This window comes from Haliaeetus leucocephalus, unplaced genomic scaffold (genome assembly GCF_000737465.1).
Source record: "Haliaeetus leucocephalus isolate CR32 unplaced genomic scaffold, Haliaeetus_leucocephalus-4.0 Scaffold802, whole genome shotgun sequence".
NCBI classification, from domain to species: Eukaryota; Metazoa; Chordata; class Aves; order Accipitriformes; family Accipitridae; genus Haliaeetus; species Haliaeetus leucocephalus.
The window spans coordinates 3164055-3185169 of NW_010973238.1; the positions used below are offsets into that span (position 1 = coordinate 3164055).

The window sequence follows — 21115 nt, forward strand, 5'->3', positions numbered from 1 at the left end:
CAGCATCTTACCTCGTGATATTGTTAATCAATGATATAAAGAACAGCCAGACATCCAACAGACCTAGACATCCAGTAATTACTGCAATTAATCCTAAAAATAAGTGTTTAGTTCCTTGAGCAGCAAAAGCAAGAAAGCTGACTTTCTTGTGGGTTGGTATCCTAAAAATGAATTCTTGGGTGGTCCCTAATAGCTCCAAGAGGTCTCTTGTATTTGATGTTTCACTGAATCTCTTCTCTCAGTAGGAACATTTTAATGCCACTTTCTTCCCAGATGTCGACTTTTGTGACACTTGCAGAAATGTAATTTTTTGAGACCTCTGACTGTCTGCCAAGCTTTGGCTGAAATTAGACACAGTCCTCAAAATCTAACGAGCAGAGGTGAGAGGAGGGTATGAGGGAGAGAAGCAGACTGATGGACAAATGCAGACAGCATGATCCCACAAACTGTTTTTTCCTAGCAAATCCGGCTAAAAATCGTATTGATGAGAAATGGGATTTTTACTCATTTAAACACAAACATGAAAATCAAGTTCTTGGCTTTTAAAGGAATCAGACTCAGATCTTCACATTGAATTCCTCTGCTTGCTCTCTTAATTGGCAATATGTTAACGCAAGCATTTTTTCTCTGCTTTCCTGCTTACTTCAGTTAATAACTATAGCAACATGAAATTTCCCTGACACTACACCAGTACTGCAGGAGAGCCTCCTTTATTTTCAGCTTCCTAAAATGCCAGACTTGGGTCCCACCAGCTTGTCTCATTGCCTTTCAGTAGTGAATGAATAATTAAATTATGCAAGGAGCAGAGAAATGATCCTGTGCTGCTCTTTGTTAGGCAGCGTGAAGCATGCCCTGCTGCTCATCTCATCAGATACCCTTCATGGCTCAGCATTGGCTTTCTCTGGGACCATTTGGTGCTGGAAAGCTCTTTCTGCTTATGGGAAATGTAAGTCTGACCTGAAGTTCAAGCACAAGCGGACAGCATGTCTGCTTTGTGTCCTTGAGGAGTCATGAGTCCAAGCTGTAAGTTCAGACCTCAGTTTTCCGAAATTCAAATTCTGATTCCTACCTGTCTCTTCACTGAAGGATCTTCTTCTCCTGTATAAAGGCACCTTCTGTCACTGTCTTCGTTTCTCTCTTTACTGTGTAATTTAACATCTCATAATGCAGTCATAAGTACAAACCTGAGACACATCAGGGGGACAGGAACATTCATTCTTTTATGGAATTTCTGCATAAAGTAAAGGAAAGCTTGAAGAAAAATTGAGTCTCTGAAAACTTGAATGTCTTTTTACATTGCCTTGGCGGAAAACAGATAAGCACTACTGCAGTCAGTGGCATTAGGAAGGCAGATTGGAGAAGTCTGATCCACAGTTTCAAAAACTCAGCCATTGTCTTCATGTATGATTTAAATTCTGTATGTGTGTGATAGCTTTAAACATGCTCTGTAGGTGGATTGAAGTAGCATGATGTTAGCAAATGCTCCCTGCCTTTGTCAAAGAAAGCCCACTTTGTCTTGCAGTGAGTTTGCAGGGCCTAAATTATCCGTAGATCACAGTCAATTCGTAAAAATACCAACATGCAATGAAGCCAATCTTGTTAATAATGAATCGGGTATTATAGCAGTGCTGGTTTTTAAAGTGCCTGTAACAGTGGATTGTAGCTTTCCCGCTCCTGGAAGTCTGAGTCAATTTATCTTTATATCAACAGTAAACCAGAAAGGGCAGAAATCAAAGTAAGCAATGTTTTTATTACCGCTTTTAAATAAAATATTGTGCCAATATTTTTTCCCTAACATTATATCTTTATTTTCTCAAATTTATTGACAATTGCTATTTATCCTCATTTCTCCTTTCTTTTGCAAAACTATCTCATCCTTTGATTTACTTCCTCCAGAGAATATGGTACCTAATTCTTTTCATTTTCCCCCAATAAATCCCTGATTAATTGTATGTTATAAGCTATCCATGCAATATTGTGTCTTTCATTTCTAAATAGGCTTTCTTTTATGAATTTCAAAAGTGAACACTTTTCTCTCTGGAGCCAAAACCAAATCCAGGCTCATTTCCTTAAACAATAGCAAGTCACTTCAAAACCACCTATGATTCTCAGCACCGTAGACTCCTACTCCTCCTCCTCATCTGTGAGCAGAAGAGAATCAGACCTTTAGTTGTGGCACATCCTCTAATAGATCTGCTATAAATGTGGCTGCCAATTTATCTCACCAGTTAGGAGGACTCTGCATAGTAACTTTCTTCATCCATTGTAGCTTCAAAACTGCATTGTCGATTTGTAAGCATGTTGGTTTAGATGCTGGATTCTGAGCTATATTTTTGCTGTTTCAAATGTGTCCTGTGTTTGGTTTTGAACTGACTTGTCCTGCTGGTAGAAAATTAAATCATATGCATATTAAGAGGTTGATGGAAAAAGGCACTGCAGCCTGGCATTGACAAGCAAGGCACAGCTGTAGTGTATGTTGACATGAGATATGAAAATAAAGTGAAGGAAGGAAAGAGGAGGAAAAGCAGAGATGCAAGTTCTATCTCAAACCAAATTTCCAAGCCAAACTCCCTGAGAGATGTCAAAGATGTGCCTGAAAAAAAAGCACACAAACGCAGTTCAAGAAAAATACACATACCTACAGATGTAAAAGAGGCAGTCTGTCAGGAAAATGAGTATGTTTTGAAGCCAGCCATCAATATTGCTGTGTAATGATGCAAAAGAAAAGTATGTCACCTTTAAAGAGCCTATAAGGCAATATCACACTGAAAGGAAAATGGAGGAATCAAGGCTCTCTCTGGCGCCTGTCAAAACCGATATCCAAATTAACTGATTTTCAAGTGTGGGCCTTTGAAATGATCTGATGGAAGTATTCAAAATCTCATGTCCTCAATGGTGGCTGATCTCTTCTCCCATCTATTCCCAAGGAGAAATGCCTGATGATAAGATTGAGAGGCAGCAGATAGAGAAACAGCACTGCTCTGACAAAACTGGGGACCTTTTCAGATCATTTGATTCTCTCATGGCCAACAGAGACACCAGACAGTGACTCTTGGAACACGGAAGGGAGAACAGTGAACATAGCCAGCAGGTCTGTAGGTGTTACGTTGTCTCTTCATTGTAGTTGCACTGCCAGAGGTGGACTTGGTGACTAACTTCACAGTGGTGGAAAATCGAGATCCTACTTTCAAGCGTGATGTGATTTTGAGTTCCAGCAGCTACTATGTCTGGGTTTAATGCTGTCATCCTCTGCTGTGTAAAATGGGTTGAACAACCGGGAGCTTTTCAGTCATACGAATGGCAAGTGTTGTATGCGACTTTGTTATGAGGAAAGCTGTCTGTGTGATTATGTTAGTTTAATTTAATAGCAGGCTGTTTAGGTAAATGAGCAGGGAGGCATATGAATGTCTGCAAATAATGTGGAGCATGATTGCAAAATGATGCGGCAGGAGATGGGCTTGTCTGGCCCTTGTTGAGAACTCACCAGACAGCCCTGAGCAGGGAGAGAAGTCTTCCTTAGTCTTGGACACGATCCTTCTGAGACAGAGCAGAGTCCCAAGAGTGCCTGGCTGAAACCTGGGCTGAAAGGAAGTAATTTGCCAGGCTTGACAATGCCGGATATGATACAGCCTTTGGTTAGTTTAGACTTCAATATCAGCACAATAGAGTCTAGAATAGTATGAGCCTGCATAGGACCTAAGTTAGATAGATATGCTTTTTTTTTAGATTCCCTGTATTTAAAGATAATTTCTTCCTTATGGAACCTAAACCTGTGGGATTTACTGCTGTAGTTGAGCTGGTTTGAGAATAAGCCAGTAAGGGATTTCTCATCCAGAATTGCATCAGAAGTCAAAGGGGTATTTTTAATAGTTAGAAACATGCAGTTGGCTCAGTAGGTGCAAGAAAACGTCGTTGCATCCAACAGCATCTTTTCAGCTGTGGGCTCTGTCCTGTCAGACCTTGGACCAGAACTCCCTTCCTGCAATGGTCCGCCACTTCCCTTCCCTACCTCTGATTCATACAAACAAAATCCTTGTTTTTCAAAAGATCTTTTCCTCATTTATGAAATTAGAGCCCTTTCACTTGGCTTGGAGTAGCTTGTCCTGAATCTAATTAAACAGCCCCAAAGTTTTAGCTATTGCACCTTGGAGCTTTGAAGAAGTTCCTTTCCCTTTCTTCTAGAATGGCTCTGTTATCGTTTTAATGATCACTTTCCCCAGGAGTTCTCACCTCTGTTTCCCTGGAAAAATTAAAGAAAATCTAATATATTGATACAGGTGATCCATTTCATGTGAGCCAGTGACACTCTGACCATGACAGTACCAGAGAATTCATTACTGCAGGAGGCCGTTGAATCCAAGATTAGTGGCTGGGCTTTTAAAGGGCACTGGGTAGTTTTAAGCCCTATTTGTACCTGTCTGAGTTAAGATAATGAGGGTAATCTAATATTATGCTTCAGGGCTTTAGTTACCTGCCTGTGGGGTTCAGAATGGAACTCTGCTTCCAGGGCCTGTGCAGAGTTTAATTGGCCAAGTGCTTTATGATTTGTGTTTCGATTCCTCTGAAGCCTCAGGTATTGGCTACTGCCAGAGGCCAGATACCAAACTGATGACACTCAGATTTTGTCTCCTTTTAATATCAGTGGGCTGCCTGGCAGCTACACCAACATTTCAGCTCCCCCCCCTCCCAACTCCAGATTTATGCCATCACCAGAGGAGTTTTCTGGCTTTACTCCAAAGCCCTGAAGAGAAAAATCCATTTTGTATGTTTCACCAGCACAAACCACAAATCATCTGGGATTTTAAAACTTCTGGAAGAATCTTGGCATCTGTTATTTATTTAAAGAAAGCAAACTGATCTTTCTCTGAAAATGATCTTTTTGATCATTAAAATGGAAGTAAAAAAAAAAATCAGAATCATGCATGTATAATTTAAAATTATGTATGTGGGGTAGGCTTTTTTTTTGTTGTTGTTACTCAAAATTTAAGTTTAAAAATATGTCACATAGATCTTCCTTGCTTAAGGATGCCTGCTCTTTAGGAAATTGATTTTTGTTTGTATCAAGGCTCTGACAAAATTCTGGCATCTCTCTTATGACCTATAGGCTTGGGTTCAGTGTCATACCCCACAAATGAGCTTTTATCTTCATCTCCAATGGTCTATGTAGCTCCTATTTCTTGGTCCTTTCCATCATCAATCTGTTTATCTCCTCTTGAATTATCTGTTGTAATTAGAATACATTTTCTCATCTCGAGGGGAAACCAGCTCCAAATGAGTATTCTATAAAAGCAATTACTTTTGATATTAGATATCTGTACATAAAAACACAGTATTTCTTCCAATTAAAAAGCACTAATGAATTTTGTGTCTAGAGAGGGAGTAGCCTACGCAATGCTACTGTTTCTGCTTAAGGCAATGAACAAAAAATTAGGCCTGTAAGAGGGCTGATGAAGCCAGCAGTGGCATGTGTGCCACACCTTTGAATAGTAGGTCAGGGAGAGAAGATGGCTGTGCAAGGACATATGTTCCTTTTTTTCCCCAGCAGGCCTATTGTATACATTGATGGCCTTGATCATTCTCCACATTGTGCCTAGACGACTAACACAGTTTTTCCTACTACGCTTGTCTCCTATACCTGGCCTTCCATTACAGGTTTTTCTTTGTGTTTCCTCAGATATTCCTCTCCTCTTCCTCAAAGTCTTAAGTCACGCGCTAGGAACCTTGCATTTGGCATGGATCAGCTTTACCAGAGATCTCCATGGACTCCTTCCCTCTATAGACACAGAAGGAGTTGTGCTGAGCCTTCCCAGTGGGAAACCTGTCTTACATATATCAGAACTGCCATCTTTCATCATCTCGAAATATCCAGAATGAGTAGGGAGCTTTTATCACAAGCTTTTCTACAAAAGGAATCATTTCAGAAACATCTTGATCACGTTATTTTGGAGAGGACTATAAATCCTGTCCCTAGGTTACTTTCCCATAGGAATCTTCTCCTTTTCATTCCCAAGAAGCCATCTGTGTATGAGGGGCACATTGGGATAGAATCTGTTCAATGGGGTAGAAAAAAGGACCTTCCAGTGGGCTATGAAACAACTTGTTTTCTTGCTGTTACGACAAGGATGAAATCCACAGGCCAGTGTTGCACTGCAACCTCTGCCTCTCCTGCTGATCCATGTTGTCTTGTTGCCGCCTTCCCTGATCGTCTTTCTGTATCTGTTTCTTCTCTTCAGCATTGGTAGTGGGCTCTTTGGGGTAGGAACTGTCTTTCCAGGCTTGTGTAGCATCTGCTAAAATGGTGTCCTGAATCTAGACTACATGCTCTGAAAACACTAAGAATAAAAGCGGTTCTGGCCACGTGCTGTCCTAGTTGGGCTTATTATGAAGAGTTTAAGGATTAATACACCAATATGGTAGGGGCAGAGTGCGTAGGATGGAATAAGGGTCAGCTTCCAGCCCAGATACTGATAATAGCCCATGGCATTTTTATGACATTTTCCATCTAATGTACTTTGAGCACTTGACAGATATTCATAGGCTGTGCCTCAGAGTGCTGTCTGCAAGCAGCAAATGTCCCTACTTTAAAGAAGAAGAAGAAACATAGGGCAAAGAACATACATGGTTGGATATTAGTTCTCTTTCCAGATAATTTGTCCTAATCTACATCATTTCCAAGGCTCCTGCTTCTGTATTCTCTCTGCCTGACTAGCTTCTGTGGGCAGAAAAGGAACAGCCCTCCTACAGGCAGAGCTACCATATCACTGCATCCCTTCACCATCATTCAGCAGTCTTCTCACAGATGTCTTGCAGGATTGTCAGTCATCTCTGGATGAAGGCTGAGAAAGGGTATTGCAGGCTTCTACTTGAACAGACAGAAGGGTCTGGAGATGAGGTCAACGTACAAAAACACTGCACCGCCTAGTTTCTAGAGCAAAAAAGTTGCACATCAAGTGCTTCAGTTTTATAAATTATTGTATTTTTTTCCTTTTCAAACCATCAGCCATAGGATACTGTTTGTCTTCTCCCTGGTATATCTTCAGAGATACTTAGGACTGATACTGAATACAAGGGGACATAAATCTTTCAAGCAAGGATGCAGCAAACTTGATTACAACTATAAAAAATAGTCCTATTTTTTTGGATTGTATTTTGGATTTCAGATAAATGGAAGTGCTGGAGTCATCTAAATTGGATGGGGTTTTGTTTGTTGCTCTCCTCTTTGCAGAGTTGAAGGCTTTGTCCCTGTGGAGTGCGATTTTGTGAATGTTTTCTGTATGTAAAATTAAATCTCATCCACATACAGCATTCCTTCTAGCTCAGAAAGTAAGTACCTTTCATATGGACAAAATTCAGATCAGTTCTCTGGGCAGCAAATCTTATATACTATATAGGCTTACTGCAGGGCTGTGGTGGGAAAAACTGATTTGGGATATGGAAAGTTGGGATATTCAGAAATTAAGGGCCAGCCTCTGTTTAACATTTAGATTGAATTATGAGCTAGACACTACTGACTACTTATGCTGCATACTACTGTTTGCAAAGTTGACTGAAATAGCGTCAAAGAGTTTCAAATAAGATTTTTTTTTCTGGGTATTGTTGATCCTTGCGCTTGCAACAGGAAAATGCTTTTACCTTGCCAGGTTTAATTTTGGTGCACTGAGCTGCTAATGCATTCAGCAAATTTATGCCTATGGGACAAACCATTTTGTTTATATTTTCCAAGGCAATAATTGCAGAGAGCCACTTTTTAGCTATGGTCATTTCTCCATTAACCATCGTTTGAGCAGTTTTTATGGGAGGCAAGGAAAGAGACAGATGCCCGGTTTTGGCAAATTTTTGTATGGGATGCTTTGGCAAACATGAAGCATACAGGATGGGAGAGGGAGGAAAAAGAAAGCACAGGCCGTGAAACTCGCTCAGCATTTAGGCAGTCAGGGTAGTATCATAGGATGGAGAAGAGAGAAATACCACTCTACGTGTGATGCCATATGATACTATCCCAAACTGTTAGCTCCTGCTGACATCGCAGGGAATCACTGGACAGAAGATGCTTCAGCTTTTGTCAGAGTAGGCCTGTGTTAGAAACTGAGGGAGGCTGCTTTTTAACTTGCAAGCTAATCACAACAGGACAAGAATTCAAGCAGTCACTGGTTTTGATTTCTGGCTCCACCACATCTTGCGCAGTCCTGGGGAGTTCCTAAACCTTTCAGCAGATCATTTCTGCCCAAAGGTGGGTAGGATGACTCCTTCCAACCTCAAAGGCCGTTGGGCATCTAACCTCACTGGTGTTTGGGAGGCACTGAGATATTTCAGTGACAGTTGCAAAACAGCTCCAAGTACTGTAACTTTCTGTACGGTGGGGGATGCTTTCTATTCAGTAGCCCAGCGAAAGGACATGTGAACCAATACAAGCTAAGGCAAAAACATTATCCTGGAACACCTCAATGCTAAAGTATCCAAGGTAGAAGGCTTTTCTTTATTTCTGAAGAAGAAATCTTTTTCTGGTTCTGCTTCTTTTGGAATGTAGTAAATAACTTGGCTGCTTTTTATCCAGAGATTTCAAAGCATTTTGTAAAAGTAGTTACTGCTGCCATTTTGTAGCCTCTGTATGTCCCTTTGTCAAACCATCTGCCTGGTGGGACTCATCAACTCGATTTGAAATTGAGACAAAGCTCATGGCACCTTTTCTCTCAGCCATAGCAACTGTGCCCCACAGGGACTTGTTTAGCTTCCCCAGGACGTCTCCTCTAGCACCCAGTCTGGGCAATGTACTGAACTGAGCAGCTCATCAGAGTGTCCCTGGGCTGTGCTAGGTGTGTATGAGAGGCAAGGCACTGTTTATGCAATTGAGCCTTTCTCTGATGTAAACGTGTTATTCTGGAAAATTTGTTCCTCTTATTTTTAGGGATCACTAAAGTGGAGCTATAAACAGCAAGACAACTGGTGAGCTGAGACCTTTTGCTTAGTGTTGAACAGCTCGCTCATATGGCTCTTTCTTCCTCCTCCTCCAACCAGCTGCTTTTCTTGTACATCTGCTTCTCTCTAACATGTACTGTTAACCTCTGAAGGAGGAAGACCAATTTTTTCTTCTATGCCTACAGATATGCCAGAAAGTGAAGCTGTAACCTTCATCTGAAGTTCCTAGTTGCAACAGAACAAGATTACAAAATTAGCACAATAAAGTTATTCAACATGAAACTATCAGGGCTGATTCATTAGATGCAACCAATTTACTACCTGCTTCCAAAAGGGTGTTTTTGTATAGAACTAGCTTTAAAAAATGTTGCAAGCTGAGTCTTGTTTTAGCTGTGTTACTGAACCTATTTTAGAGTCTATGAACATTTTTCTTTCAAAAGATATAACTGGAAATGCTAAAAGTGAGCTTTGTCAATCTATGTAGAGTTGCTATTGTCCCTGAATTCTTTTTTTTTTTTTCTCTTGGTTAAACCAGAATCTAAAGATTTTTATTGCCTTACAAGGTATGCAGGGATGTTTTCAACTGAGAAATCAGAGTTGAAAAAGGAAGGAAACAACTATTTTGCTGATGAGTTTTATGTTTCCTGTTCAAAAAAGGGAGAAGTGTTTCAGGAGTGGCAGCTAAAACTGCTGGGTGACTATGCCAGTTTTCTTAGAAGGAAATGTTTTATACCCTCCTTTTAAGGTGCTAGGAACTGGAATACTTTTGTGTAGTTATCCAAGAGTGCAGATGGTCTAGGTGTAGATAAAGCTCAGAAGGTTGGCTTTGAAGCCCTTCTCAACTTAAGACTGAGACAGGTCAGCAAGGGCATTTCAGAGATTTTGCAGCAGTTCTGTCAGTGCTTACCGAATCTGGTGGCATTGGTGATGGAGCTGGCCTTGTGATTGTGCCCAGCATCCCTGGTACTGCCTGGGCAGACTTTTGATGAAAGAGGGGTGAGATGTGGGAGCAGAGCCAGAGCTGCTGAAGGGGAGGTGGCCTTGTCAGAAATGGCAGAGGGCTAAGAACAGACCTGTGCTATTGTGAATGTGGGTGTATAATTATTTTCAGTTGCTTATTTTTATTTTGAATTGTCAAAAGGTTAATTATGTCTGAGAACCTTAGCTGAATCTGATTTACAGCTGCCTGTAATTGTGCTGCAAATGGAAAAAAAAAAGACAGTAAAATAATCACAGATGTAGTTTGATCTTGCTTTTGCCATAGTTTTTCACATAAATCTCTTCAGTAATTTTCCCACTGTGACAGGGTTTATGGTGAAAAATAGAAGGTCTCTTTTCTTCCTAGAAAATTATGCATCCTGTGGAGTAATTCATCTGGTTAAGAAACTAAGACTGGTTCATTCTGCTCTCCATTCTCCCAGCAATTTCTGTCTTACACAGAAATCTCTGCAGTGAGAGCAATAAATTTGAAATGAATGACAGACACTAATTATTTGTGACCTCATTGTCATCTGCAGCATTGAACTGGGTATGACTGATCCCAGCATATGGGCTGTAGATCTTTTTAGTCTAAAAATTTAAAGAAAAGACAGCTTTAAAAATAGCAGCTCACTGGGCATTGCCACTGTTGTTCCCTCTCTCCCCTCTCTGCCCATCACTGTTTCAGAGCTGGCAGCATGATTTCAATGCTTCACTCTGACATGAGCCACAGGGTTACAAACTATCAGCAATGCTGCTGTACCCTGCCCACAATGGCTTTGCAAGCCATGGAAAAATGGGTGAAATAGGTGCTAGTTAGAGCCATAGGTAAGCAACTCAAAGATAAGAGGGGGATCTGGAAGACTGCAACAATCTTTAAAAGAAGAAGAAAACAGAAAAGTACTGTCATCTGATCTGCCTTGGTTAAAGCCCAGGTATAGGCTGGAAGTTGAACCAGAAGCACTTCTCCATCTGTCTTTTTTAGGTTTTATACTGGTCCCCATCTCTGTAGGACCTAAAGACCCAGCATATAAAATCAATAGTAATTGTCTCTCTGATGAGCAGCAGTATTTCCAGAAATGTATCCCTTTCCCTGTTGTTCCAGTAGGCGAGACCCATGGGAATGAATTTTCCTATGTGCTGTCCCTGCAAGCTGCCTGGGTTTTTGCTGAGCAGAAAACGCCCAAGCCCTAGGGCACAAATAGCTTGTTCTTTGCTGACTCTCTGTCTTTGGCAGCCCACCTATGCATCCTGTGGGAGCACTGCTGTAGAGTATTCTGCTCCTCAATGTCCTCCCAGGTGTTGTTTCCATGTTTGGCATGTTGGAAGGCATCTGATGAGATGATTTTGCTTGATGGTCCCAGACTGTTGGGCACCCCCCAAATGAGGGCCCGGAGGATGTGCTGGAACGTGTGTCTTGTTCACCAGCAGCCTCTGCTTCAGCCAGACCTGGGGGGACACTGTATCTCATCGCTCGCCTCCCAGTCCCATCTTTTAAGGCCAACCTTTTTTGAGAAGATGCTGCTGAACTGGAACCCCTTTTCTGTTTTTTCACAAAAGGCTGACTGATGCAGGTAACTGGATTTGAGGGTTATCAAGTTATGATCTTGACTTAGGTAATCATGGGGCAAAGCCCTCTGTTGAGGAGACATTTGCTGAAGCAACAGGTAACCCTTTGAGATAGAAAATGCTACACAAGTGTTATCCTATGTGAGACAGTTATATTGTGTCTAGCTAACCACCCATGCATTGAAGAGCCTTGCCTGTAATTGCTGCATTTAACACACGCACGCACGCACACATATAAAATATACTACATTCATTGTTCCTAAGAACTTCAAGAGACACTTGAGTGCTTTTCTTGAAGAATGAAGCAATGTGATATCACTTATTTAATTGTTGCTATATATTGGTCAATGTTACTGCATTGCTACAATAACTGTCCGTCAGACTAGGCTACGCTACAATTTGGGTAATGAATGGGGAAAAAACCTTACGGCAATATGTTCTGAGAGTGTCAGATATATGATGACTCTTTTGTTGAACAAGATCAGATTAGCAGCATGAAGAATTAGAATGTCAGATTTAGAAAAAAAGGTATATGAAGTAATTGTCATTATGCATGGTTTGGAAGGCTATCTAACTAATTCTCTCATACAAAAAATATAAACGTGCTTGATGCTTACCGTGGGTTGAATGTTGCATTCTCCTGTTACTTCTACCATAAAGATGCAAGTGTTTTGTTGTAAACTGCAAGAGCTTAAGTATAAAGTTTTCAACTACTGGAATTAAATAGTTGCTTAAAGTCAAATGAGCACGCCCCATCTTGGAGACTGTTTCATCAAAGCAGGTCAGTTAACTTTAATGAAGTCGTCTTCAATTTGCTTTGATGTAACATCAGAACCCAGCTCAGATGATTCCAAATGATCAGCAAATAAATTTCCACACTGCAGTCTTTCAAGGACATAGGCTTTATGAAGTGTCTAGTTTTCTGGATTCTTTAGCTTCTAAAGTGCCTAATTTGACTCCCTTTTAATAAGGCCTGCTTGTACTTTTTTTTTTTTTTTTTGAGGGATCTGCTGACTTTTCTCTGAAACTGAGCCCCCCTTTAAGATGTCATATATTGGGCAAGTAAAGCAGAGGCATGCAGCATCATTGCTTGCTATTAGTGTCTTTTAAGTCTAAGACTGTATCATGCAGGAAGATTAGGCTGCTGTGCTTTTTCTTTTGAGTGGGGAGAGATTTAGAGTCTCAGACATGTAATTTCTGTAATTACTTGAGCAAGGACTAGTTGTTAGGCCAGGGATGGCAACATCAGGCCCTTCTGTTCTAATTTTTCCAAAGGAAGTAACATTAAATACTAAAGCTAGTCAAAGTGCCAAATAGCCTCTCATCCTAAATTGGACTAAAAGGGACAAATGTTACAATTTCCTTCAAAATGAAGTTCCCTAAAATATTTTCAGAAATATTTAATGTGTATTGAAGTGCTGCACTTAGTAAGGTAAAAGAATTTCTGTTGTTTGAAATCACTAACTGCAACACAACTCTTGAAGAATTTTAGTCATGTCTCAACAGAAACTATGACTGTCTCATTCTCCACTTTTCTTACAGAAAATTGTTTCATTAGAAAATTCAAGTAGTCCTTCTTAAATACCCCAGATATCACGATATCACATTTTTTGCTTACCGCTTTCTCCTTTGCATGACCCAGTTGGAGACATGACTATATCAATTCCTAATTCTTAACCTCCCTTGTGCTAGTTTCTCCCTGTCCCTGCAGAATGCAGAACTATACCAGCTGCAGGTTGATCACTTGATGCTCTCCCAGTTGCTTTATGATGCTTGCTGCAAACAAGAATGGAAGGTTCTCAGACATTTTTGAACCAGGTTTAGTGGAAGAAAGATTCATAAGGTACATTTCTACAAAGAAATGTGAGCAGTAAAGAAAATTAGTTTGTTATGTATGAATAAATCTGTTCAGTTTTTAGGGGCAAGAATACTGTTTTTCAAGAGATCACGTTGGGCTAATGTTAATCATTCAGAGTAGGAACGCTTGGTGTGTTTGTATATTAATAGCAAACTGCAGGCATCACAGTATTTGTAATAATTAAGATAGAACCAGTGAGGACTGCACTAGATAATGACAACCAGTGTCCAAAGTCCTATCCAGATTCAGCACACCCAGCTGTGTCTCTTAGTAAGTAACAATTCAACACAGTGCTATGGTTTGGATTTGTCTCTGAGTGAATTGCTACTGGTATAAGTCAGCAGGAAGTTTTGGCTCTTGAGCTAGATCCTATTGGCCAGAAGTGTGGACAGCAGAGACACAACTCTGTTTTTCCATTTACCTGAAAATGCAGCTGGACAGAGATTCATGTGGCCAGCCTAAGATGACAAGAAAGGCTCTTACCCCCCTCTACTTCTGCACAGAGGAGCATGGCTAAGACAAGTATGCTAAAACTTTGTAAATGCTTCTGCACATACCTGAAGACAGTTTCATGAATTCAAGAATAATATGAGACATGAATGAAAAGTATATAGGTATTTGAAATAATTATAATAATCTTTGGAAACCTTTAGCTCATTTTTTTTGAAGTTGTTGCATTAGGTCCAAATTCTCTAGGATTTAGTGGCTTGTGCTGGTAACTCCTTGTGGTTTTTTTGTTTGGTTTTTTTTTAGCAGAATGTTGGTGAGCAGGAATAGGTGCTCTGCCATCCTGCTGGGGCTCAACTCAGTCCAGCTGAACTGATTTCTTGCATTTTCCTTGTACAGGTTGAGACAGGACATGAGTACTTTCCTATTTATCTTCTGGGTTAGTTCCATACCTTACTGAAGGAAAACATGTTTCGGAGAGGAAGACAACATAGCTGTCCTGCAGGAAGAATATAGTCATTAAACAGTGGGAAGGCTCCGTTTTGCATTACCAAATGTTGGAGGATAAGTCATCAAAGGTGGCCCAAGATCCTAGTTTGGCAGTTGTGACTGACTGAAGAAGAGAGTTGTCTACTGATACCACGTTCCCTTGCCTTGAGCATACCTTTCATTTTTCCTAGCATTTTGTTTCACTTACAGCTTTGAAGAAGTTCATTATTGATGAAGCATCAGTATCAATCCCAGTAGCTTGGTGCTTTGGTCTTTTCTCTCTGTGTTCCAGTAATACAATACCCTAGAAAAAGATGCTGTTTTGAAGCTTCATCTTTCTACTTTCCCCTCATGGGTGCATGACCTGTGGGGTTTCTGCTCGTGCCTCTCTGCCTCTGTTCAATCTCCCTTGCTAGTGAGACCTCGAATTCACCTCCCCCACACACCTATAATGAGACCATGGCTGTATGAACCTCTTGTTTTCCCTTCTTTTCAACAACTGACTAGGCTTGAATGCTTGGAGCTGTCTGAATTTTTTAAAAGCTTGGCCATGCCAAGGATGTTTTTCTGTAGGGTGTCCTTTTTTTCTACTTCTGCCCTCCCCCCTCCTGCTAAGACTCATGATTCACTCTGAGACAGTTGAGCATTTCAGTGCATGAAGATGAGGAACATGAAGAAGACATCAAAGACACAAACACCAGTAAGGTCTGTCCTGACTTGTGATCACTGATTGCAGTGAGGTATGTATTTTTGTAGGCAATGTCTGAAATTCAGTACCAAAATTCACGAGTACTGCAGGTACTCAGTCTTTTTATGTTCAGACAGACTGTATGTAGTATTGCACTGAAACTTAGCGTAGTATTTTCTCATAAGCACTACAGTAGAAAACGCTAACTGTACTCTTTCAGACTGCTAACAAACCATTGTCTCTCTCTCCTGTCCTGTAATTAAGCAGAGGTGATGATGGAGCTATAACAAGTGAGGACAGTGTTAGCAATGAGATGCAAGAGACATTCCTTCATGAGGGATTCAGCTGTCCCAGACCTTACTGTGACTTGTCCCAGCTTTGTATTTGCCTTGTGTGTTTGTTACTAGCAAATGTTGACAGTTTCTTTCTGTCTTTCTCTTTACTTGTTTAGTTGAAATAATGACATTTTCCTCTTGAAAAATTCTTAATTTGAAAAATGTTGAGCAGGTCAAACTGTAATTTTGTTCTGTGTTGTAAATGATTGGGAGGATATTTGCACATTTCTGTATGGTATCCCCAAGACTATTATAAATAGATTTTTCGCTTATAGTGACTTGTTCATAATGAGCCTTTTGGAAAGGAAAGCTTTGACATTAAACACAGGATATTTGAGGAGCTTATTTATAAGAATTCAGCACCAAGTTAAATGCCTGTTGCCATGGAAGAGGTTCTTGGCGATGTGATCATATGGGCATTTTTTTCTGTCGGTTTAGTTTTGGTTTACATGTATTTTTGATTTGATTGGTAACATACCAGTGAATGAAACCTATAAATGCATTGTTGACTGGCTAATATCTCAGCAAAAAACCAAGTGGGGCTAATCCTTCTAGCTCAAGTGCATCCAAACTTTCTAATCCTACAAGCTGTAGAGAGCTGAGTATCTTACATAATATACGTACTTCGTTCATAAGAGATATGAAGGACAGAGGAAATCTGGAGTAATTCCCATGTAAAGATGGTGTCGGCTCCCTAATAGTTTTAGCATATATTTGCGGGAACAGGCTGGGCAAGGTGTGCAGTTGAGTCCAAATCACCTATCTATTGACTGACATAGGGAAATTAGATTTACCCTGTACTTCCTACTCGGCAGCAGCTGGTGACCAGTGTCATAGCTGTATTCCCAGTATGGGAACCAAACCTGAACCACTCAAGAGCTGCAGGTGGTCTTAGAGCCACAGAGCAGATGCCTCAGCTCCAACACTTATTCCAGAACTGACATTAATAAGGAGTTAAACTGGCGGATCTACATGTGGTAGAAATTCGACATATCTCCCTTAAAATGAATGGAACTATAATGGGCTATATTGGGAAAGGGTCTGGCCTCCAGTTCTTATGAGGAAAATTTATCTTAATTATCTTAAGGACAATTAGGCATTTTGGAATGTTTAGAAACAAGATTCCCATTTCCAGGGATTTAAACAGGAAAAAGGAGAAATTGTGAAAGCTGCTAATTGATTCTTTATAGTTCGCTCACTAGTAATTATGCACTGATACTACAAGATGTGTTGATATGGACTCTGGTTTGAAAAGCTGAGGATAATTTCTACAGAGCCATGAGGGTTTCAGAGCTGAGTTTCATGGGAGTTCAGATCTTGTTTATCTAAAAACATTCTGTGGTCACAGAAGAGGTTAGATCCATTTCCTTTATATTAATATTTTCATTTTTTTTGTCTTTATCATTTAGGTCTGGCAAAGCCCATGGGATTAGTTGAAGGTCCAGGAGGCTTGGGCCAGGGGGGAATGGCTGCTACCCTGAGAGACGACAGCCATGAATCAGAGACTAAGTATGAAGAATATGGTTACAATGCCCAACTCAGTGACAGGATATCACTGGACAGGTCCATCCCTGACTACAGACCAAAAAAGTAAGTTGAATTTCACATTATTATTAAGAGTGATTGATGATTGTTCTGTTGACCCACGGTGGCATTCTTCTGTTCACATCCCTTCCTACTTAGAGTGTGACAACAGTCATACATGTACCTCTGAGTTTAGTGAAAATTAAAAAGACCAACTGCCATCTCAAGCATGAAGTGCCACATTAAATGCATAGCTAATTCTGTGAGTAACGCAATAATGTGCACATTCAAGGACTCAGATCAAAAGCTACATCAGGATATTGGTGATCATTGGGTTTTGGTTCACTTAGAAAAAGCCAGGCAGTGCCAGCTGAGCCCACCATCAGAGGTGAGAGCCTTAGTTTGTGCTTCTTATAGTCATGTGCAATGGAAGGTCGGGCAGTGACAACAAGCACTTTGTAGTCACTGGTCACTAAAAAAACCCCATCGAATCAATAGCCTTTTCTTTAATTGTATTTGATGTTGTTAGAATTGTTTAGTCAGGGTTTACAATGTGCTGAAACATAGACTAAGTGTAATCCACTGGGGTCCTGTAATTGCAATAAGATTTTTTTTTGTTTGCTTGGAATGTGTGTTTATTTTTATTCTAGTGTTATAGTCTTCACATGCCTGTGCTATGTTTGACATTGCAATTATATGTTTAATATTTGTACTGATTTATTATATTTTGTATTAAATGTCTTTCCAATCTTTCATATTTATGGAGTTATGTATCTTCCAGATGAGACATCCGCACTGTCATCCTACGAATGACAATCAGTAATGTCTTAATGCAGAGGAGATCAGCAGCAATGCCTAGTTACTCTCAGGAGACAGAATTGAAAAGAATACTTAATTAATTTCTAATAATAATCTTCTGTTTTAGAAGACCCACTGGGGCTACTAGGCAGAACTGAAAGTTAAATAAAAAAGTATCTTATTAAGTGGCGAGAAAAGTTTAGCCAAGCAAAACAGCTGTGGTCTGTGAGTAGATTGCAATTGAATTAGGATTTTAGGCAGTTTAAGCTGCCAAAACCAAAATCCAGCAAAACAAAACTTCAGCTTAACTACAAATTTCATTAGCTGTGTTACATAGTAATCTAATCTCAGAAGTATTGACTCAGCATTTGTTTTCTCAGACACTTGCTATGCAAAAGAAAACCTAGATAAAAGAAGTGGCAAAGAGAAAAAAATCTACTGCTTTGATATCACATTTGATGCAAGTATACTGACTTGTCTAATGGTCTCATCTTTCCATCTCTCTTGATGTATCATAAAAATCCATCATGGAATTATTCTGGGGAAAAAGTAGTCTGTAGTTAGGCAAATATTGGAGTTGTGCGTCAGAGCTGGTCCAAAGACCCTTAAAATCAGTGTGATTTTTTTTCAAATGGAAGTCGGTGAGGTTTGACCTGGCCTGTTGTTAGCTGCTGTGGTCAGGTGGGTAATAAATGAGAATGCTCTACTAGGAAATACAAAAGTGAAGGTTGCAGAGCTTGAATCTAGCTCAGCAGCTGTCAGAAGCATGAGAGCATTTGCAATGCAGTGATGTTTCACTTCAGATTATACTCTTCCACAGTTTTACTTGCAAGCTTTCATGAGTCATTCAGATAAGCTTTTTGACGTGCTCATTTTGGGAATCTCATAAGGCCATGCTGCATGATTAACTGTCTGAGTTACTGGGAGAACTGCCTTCCTTGTGGTGTTTTGACACTTTTGAGGTGGTTCTAGTTAGCTCTGGATGCTGGAAACACTTGTCACTAGATACTTACAAGTCACAGGAAAACCCTTCAGGTTGAATTTGCTATGAAAAATGAGTGAAAGTTTAGAGAAGGTAGAAGCTTTTATTATATGAAGAGTTTTATCCACTTGTACCAAAGGAACTTTGGCTGCCATTTGGTTGCCATTTTCTATTAGAAATTTCTGCTGTCCCCATGAGCAGCATTTTTTGTCTCTGACCCCTTCAAATGCATAGCTACTCCTACACAGTCTCTCTTGGGAGCTCTCACTCTAATGCTGAGAGGCAGTTTTCACTCCCTACCCTATCAACATCTTCTTATCCACCATGTAGTACCACATATGCTCACCTAACAGCTAATAGTTGTGCATCATAGCCATAAGGCAAAGGTGAACCTGACTTTCTGTTTGGTTTAGACACTCTGCTCTAATTATATATTGGAGAGAACTAAACCTCCAGATCTTTGAGACAGGCTTTGGGAAAACCACTCTTGTTTTGTCCAACTTTGTATGCTGACTTGCCCAGTGGTCTCATCTCTCTGTCTCTTGATAATAGCTCTCATTGCTGAACCCTTCTCAGTCTGCTTGTGATTTATATTCATGTCATTCCAAGAACTTTTCATTTTTAAAAAGAGAGGACTTTTCATTTTTAAATTGAGAAGAAAGGTAGAATTAATGTCCAAGGCCATGTGCAAAGTCCATGGTCAATCTGTGAATAAAAAACACTTATCTGGATTCACATTCCCAAAGTATTAAACCATGCTTTCTCCCCATTCTGGCTTCCATTTAAAATGTTCAGATCTACATATTTGCACACACCAGTAGGTATTAAAGATATGAACTAGGAGAATTTATACCTAAGTCTGAATTGCATAGACACAACTTACGAAAGTAAACATGATTTCACTATGCAAATGTGGGACTTGTAATATTCCAGGCTTAGTCTTCTTTTAAAAGCAATTTGATCAGAAATATTATCTTGTAGTTCATTTTATCTTTTAAGTCCCCTCTTATTGTTGTGCAGTACCTTATTCTGGTAGAATAAGCCTTTTGTTCCATCTGCTAGCATAGCTTCAGTAAACATTCAGCAGTTTAATTGTGTTTCAGGTGGTATTTTCATCCCCACCCAGCAAATTAAAAAAAATATGTTACACTGAAGAGGTGTACAGTCAGACAGCATGACCATGAAGGCTTCTAAATTGGAATCACCTTCATGTCCTTCCACTGCAGTAAAGTCTGCAAGCCTCGGTGGGTAGTCCTGCTCTCAAGATGCTTTTCCCATACACTCACACTGTGTTCTGCTTTCCTACCTGCTGTTGCCAGTGCAGATATTCCTTTTAACTCAGAAGCCTTTTCCTTAAGATAGAAACTGCTAACTCGGTACAGGAGACAACAGCAGATTTTCGGCATGTTGTGTTTGTGTGCCAAATCAAAGCAATGACAGTAAATAGCTTGCTTGCGATTATAATTCACACAATAATTACAAAATTATAGTCTGATCATAACGTGGTGTAATAAATATGTGTCAGCTTTTTCTTCTCTGATATTGCACCTCCCACAGCTTGAATGCTTGCCCTGTCTCTGTGTAGAAAGCAGACAACCTTGGGGAAACAGTTAAAAAACATACTGTGAATTGATATTTCAAGCTATGTTTAGTTTCAAGAGACTTGTAGTATAAAGAAGTTGTAATTTTGTTTTATAAAACAACGCAAAGCCTCCCCAACAATTTTTAGGTTTATTCAGTGTGACCTTGCACACTATTTTAATTTCTTGTTGGATTTCACCTAGATGAAATGGACTTATTTTAAAGTTGTGCTGATTATCTTTCTATAATGTATTATATGTCTTAGTGGTCACTTTTGCCTCGAAGCAGCTGAGTACAGTGCAGCTGAGTCCTCTGAGAAGATGCAAGGACTGAGTAGTGGGAATGAAATGCATTTCAGTTCAACGTCAGGCAGAATACTCAGGATTTATTAGGGTTGGTTGAGTATTTAGAAATGTTCAGTTAATCATCCTAGTATTGGACTGACCTGAGATTTTGCTTCATGTACTCAGTGGAAAGTGGTCAATATCTTGTTGTCTGTTAAAATACATGAAAATAACTCTAAAATAGTGGTCTGGTTAGTACTGACTGTTACTAACTATCTAAATTCTAGACTAAATTTTTTAGTGTGTGTGAAATCTACATTAATACCAAAAGAATTTTGGAAGGATTATTTTTGTTACAGGGAAGTTCATAATGCTTGTTATGGAATTGTTTTCATCCCCTGTCATACAGGCACATACTGAACTTGAGAAACATTTCTCAAGTTAAGGGCAAGCCACAAGAAGGGGCAAGGAAAGTAGCACAGGTCTCTGCATGTCCCTGCTGCAGCCCCATCTTTGCTCCCCAGTGTGCTGAAGTTTTTCAAGGGCTATACCACTGTGGAAAATATGTTGTGGAGAGCTCAGGATATTTAGTGTCCCCATCTCTCTTCCCAGTAGTAAAGTATTAGCAGGACTTTCTAGCCCTCACTAACATACCCTATTTCCTCT

The 21115-nt window shown here is 40.0% G+C and overlaps 1 protein-coding gene across 1 annotated transcript in view; it reads left to right on the forward strand.

The window, feature by feature from the left end:
• The window catches only part of GALNT9 (polypeptide N-acetylgalactosaminyltransferase 9), a 156869-nt gene that overhangs the window by 14283 nt on the left and 121471 nt on the right, over positions 1 to 21115 (forward strand). Inside the window, exon 2 of the mRNA XM_010581699.1 lies at positions 16690 to 16870. Within this exon, the coding sequence (XP_010580001.1) occupies positions 16690 to 16870 (181 nt within the window). The remainder of the gene's footprint in view (positions 1 to 16689; positions 16871 to 21115) is intronic.